This window comes from Watersipora subatra, chromosome 4, assembly GCF_963576615.1.
Source record: "Watersipora subatra chromosome 4, tzWatSuba1.1, whole genome shotgun sequence".
NCBI lineage: Eukaryota > Metazoa > Bryozoa > Gymnolaemata > Cheilostomatida > Watersiporidae > Watersipora > Watersipora subatra.
The window spans coordinates 38,493,760-38,497,666 of NC_088711.1; the positions used below are offsets into that span (position 1 = coordinate 38,493,760).

The window sequence follows — 3,907 nt, forward strand, 5'->3', positions numbered from 1 at the left end:
ACCAATTTTAAACAATGAGTATAGAAGATGTTACTGTTTTTAATACTTTTTTGTTCGACTTGTTTTTAATGCTTTACTTCTTTTTAACAAGCAAAATTAAGTAACCTTAGACTTTTTCTGCAAAATTCACTTATTTAATGCATAAATTGCATAATGCACTAATTTAATGCATAAATGCACTTATTTATGAATTTTCGTCACAGCTGCTTGTTTTTTTATATCAAATTTGAGTAACAGATTTATAGGTTCAGTAGAAGCTATGAATGTCCAGGTGCAATAGTGATTATTTGCTAATAATTTTCTCATTATTTTACTTTTACGATAGCTGGCTAACATTGTAAGGAAATATTATAACTTTGTTTACAGGTAAGCTATTTATTTCAACATTTAGCCATAGTAAATAATTTGAGGACATACTAAAGTTTTTTGCTTCTTATTAACCAATACTTTATTCTATCAAAAAATTTAGCAATTCTTTCCAAAACGCTTAACTACTTGTCGCTTAACCACCTTTTGCAGATCAGCAAAGTGTTGCGCATTTCACTTTGTTACTTTTAGCTTTGATTTGCATTAATACTCCTGACTATTAATTTTTATTGTGTTAAACTTTGTTAGTTGCTTTCTTAGTGCACTTCAATTCATAAATAAAAGCTATAAATTGCATGAATTATATTCAAATCAACAAACAAGAAAAATAGCAAAGATAGATATAAAAAATTAACATATGATGAAATTCAGTTTAGCACAATGTAATAGAATGTTTCTATAGGGCCTACTATCCACTCCAGCAGATGAGCCAGTCAAGTGACGGTGTAGGAAGGTGGTGGTAGTAAGTGTCCATAGATTTAGTCTGTAAAATATGAATAAACTGATAAGTTCATTTACTACACCTACACTACTTCAGAAATTGACATAAAAGAACAACAGCTAAGACTGAGAAATTATCCACATAAATCAAAATAGTGTTAATATTGATACCCGAAATGTATTTAATTATTCTTATTGTCTCATTTTTTCGAATAAGTATGATCATTAGCATACTATTATTATTAGCATATTGTTATTAATGATTATTTAATTATTATCATTATCATTATTATTATTATTATGGTGCAAGTAATATGATACACAGATACGTTTATTTGTTCAATGCATATTGGAAAAGGTTGAACGACTAACTTAAATATATAAGGTTCTATAGTTCACATTTATAACAATGTGTCGTGGACGCCGTGCCATGGCGTTACATTTCTTATTTTATTGTATGTGTTGTCGTTTTTATTTTATCGTTGTCTTACTCGTTGTGCTGTCGCTTGTCGTAACTCATGTTGCCTTATTTTATTGTATGTCCTTTTTTATTATATTGTTGTTTTACTCGTTATGCTATCACTTATCGTCACTTGTTGTCATACCAACGCACTAATGATCTTGTTTATTCACCTTGTTAGCCGGTATTCTTACCGTTTGCCGTTAGCCGGAACGGGTGATGCTATTATATATAAATGGGCGCGCTCACTAAGTTGAGCAGAGAAAATGGCCGTACACTCCTCGGCTAGTGGATTTCCTTCTCTGATAAAAAGTTGAACGAAACCATGCGCAATTTATTTCTGTATGAAATAGTCTAGATCGTCCCAAGTAAAGGCTGGCAAATTCCTTTACAAATGGAACAATGAAAGGGAAAGTTAAGCAAATCAATTACTTAACTTAATCAAGTTTCAGGTATGAGCAAAAACACCGATAAAATCATTCATGCTCATACCAAATATATACCTCATACCCCTTCAAATTACTTAATCAAATTATCACAAGATAACAAGTTCTTAATAATTGCAAAAAAAAGAACTTCATAAAAGTTTTACACTCACATCTTGTTGAGCCTTTTCTAGATTGGGCTCCAAACCCTTGGCTAGATCCTTGTTCAACTCTTGGACCCAATCGAGGTCCAAACCCTCTACTAGCTTCTCCTCCAAATCCTCGGCTACCTCTTCCTCTGAGCCTTTGGTTAGAACCGCTTCCAACTCTTTGACCTGACTGAGATCTAAACCCTTTACTAGCTGCTCCTCCAAACCCTTTTCTAACCCCTCCAACACTTTGGCCAGCTCCTTCTCCATATCTCCCTCCAACAGCTTTCTGTAATCCTCCAGATCTTACTCCCACAGAGTTACTACCTCTGACTCTAAAGCATTATAAACAGGCTATGATATGTCTATGCTACTTTAGGAGAAGAAAAGAAATGAATACAAATATTAAATCTTAAACAAGAATACATGTACATGTGAATTTAAACTACTCAAAGTATTTTAAAGACTTGTGATGTTAGGTAACTTACAAAAACTAAGTGCAATTTTTAAAAAGTAAAAATAGTACATGATCTATGCAAGCAATGAAATTGAGATGTGACTTAGTCAACCTTACCCAAAGTTATTAAAGCTGTTGCTGCCATGAAAGCCATTCGCTGTGATCTGAAGGAAAGCGAGACAGAAAGCCATAAGTGTTACCAAAAACTTCATCATAACGGAAGGTATCTAGACTTTAGAGATTCTGCAAATCTGCAAGATACAGGGTAAAACTAGATACTTGGGTTTCCAGAGATAAGAAGCCAGTAAAACTAGGTACTGGAGAACTTATCAAAATAAGTTAAAACTAAGTACTGGATATATAATTAGTAAACATTGTAACAAATAAACAGAAACAACTACTGAAATGCTGGCTATAAGTTGATTGGTATCTTCTTTAAATGTTAAATTGACATAATTATGTACATAACAGCTAGTCTTTAATTACAGGAGTGCAACACTAAAGATTTGACCAAACTGACTTGTTTATTTCTTATTAGGTAGAATCCTAGCATTAACATATATATGTATAACTAAATACTAAACATTTACCTGTTTCTTCAGTGTTTGTGGGTGAACTAATTTTTGCGTCGTATAATTGGTCTTTTATAGTTTTCAATATTCATCAATTAATGACATTTGGTAGTTAGGAAGTGACTCAGTATTTGTCTGTGCCGCCTTTTTGACTTTATTATAAGTCTTTTGTCATGAGGAAAGATTGAGACATCTTAATTCTCAGCATGGCCAGGGATTCTCAAACATCCTGTTTTATATGCACTTATCTGACACGTGACAGTTTCCACATTTTTGTACAGGCTACGTGATCTCTCAGCTTGCTTGCATTTTTGCATTCACCAAAATCAATCTGAAAAATGTGAATTATATAAAATCATTATAAATCTGAATAAATAATATATAAGAATAAATATGTTTTTGACTCCTAATTGAGCAGTTTCTGAAACTAGTATGGTAGAGCTGATTATTGTCATAGAACGTGATGTATGATAAAATTGCTACTTTGTTCCACAAAGACTGTAAAACTAAGTTACAACTGCTGAACTATCTACTTTAAAAAATTTGGTTGTGTTACGGCCTGTAATTCGTTAATATATGCTAGACTTCTTCAGCTATTAAAATTCGCTATAATCAGTCAAAGTAGAATAATAACTGCTAGTAAAGATATTAACAATCACTTGATCAAACATACTAGCATTTAAATTGAGAAAAAGTTTTTAATATTATCAATATACCCGAAGGACTTTTAGCAGTGAACTCATATTTATTGATATAACTATATTTTGAGATATCTTGAAAAGTGTACAGTGGATTTCACATTTCAAGTAACTATTAGTCATATGCTCTCTAGGCAGTTTTTAAAAGAATTCACTGCTGGTGCTTCTAGCTCAAATCTTAGGATGTTAAATGGAATCAACTAATTTTAAGTATTTTCCTCATGCTTTAATTTCTTATCACAAATATGTTATTAAACGTTTTTGTGATTTGGTCGATCTAAACAAGTTTTGTACATTTCCCTTAGTCTTGGTAATTACATGTAGGTACAACTCAATTAT

The 3,907-nt window shown here is 31.9% G+C and overlaps 1 protein-coding gene across 1 annotated transcript; it reads right to left on the minus strand.

Annotated features, from left to right (window-relative positions):
* Positions 1-654: 654 nt before the first annotated feature.
* On the minus strand, positions 655-2,909 carry LOC137394919 (uncharacterized). Its single transcript, XM_068081699.1, has 4 exons — positions 2,889-2,909; positions 2,416-2,549; positions 1,866-2,176; positions 655-850 (listed from the first exon to the last, which is right to left on the minus strand). Exons 3-4 carry the CDS (start codon positions 2,109-2,111, stop codon positions 776-778), a joined length of 321 nt encoding a protein of 106 aa, XP_067937800.1. The 5' UTR covers positions 2,112-2,176; positions 2,416-2,549; positions 2,889-2,909; the 3' UTR covers positions 655-775.
* Positions 2,910-3,907: the final 998 nt, after the last annotated feature.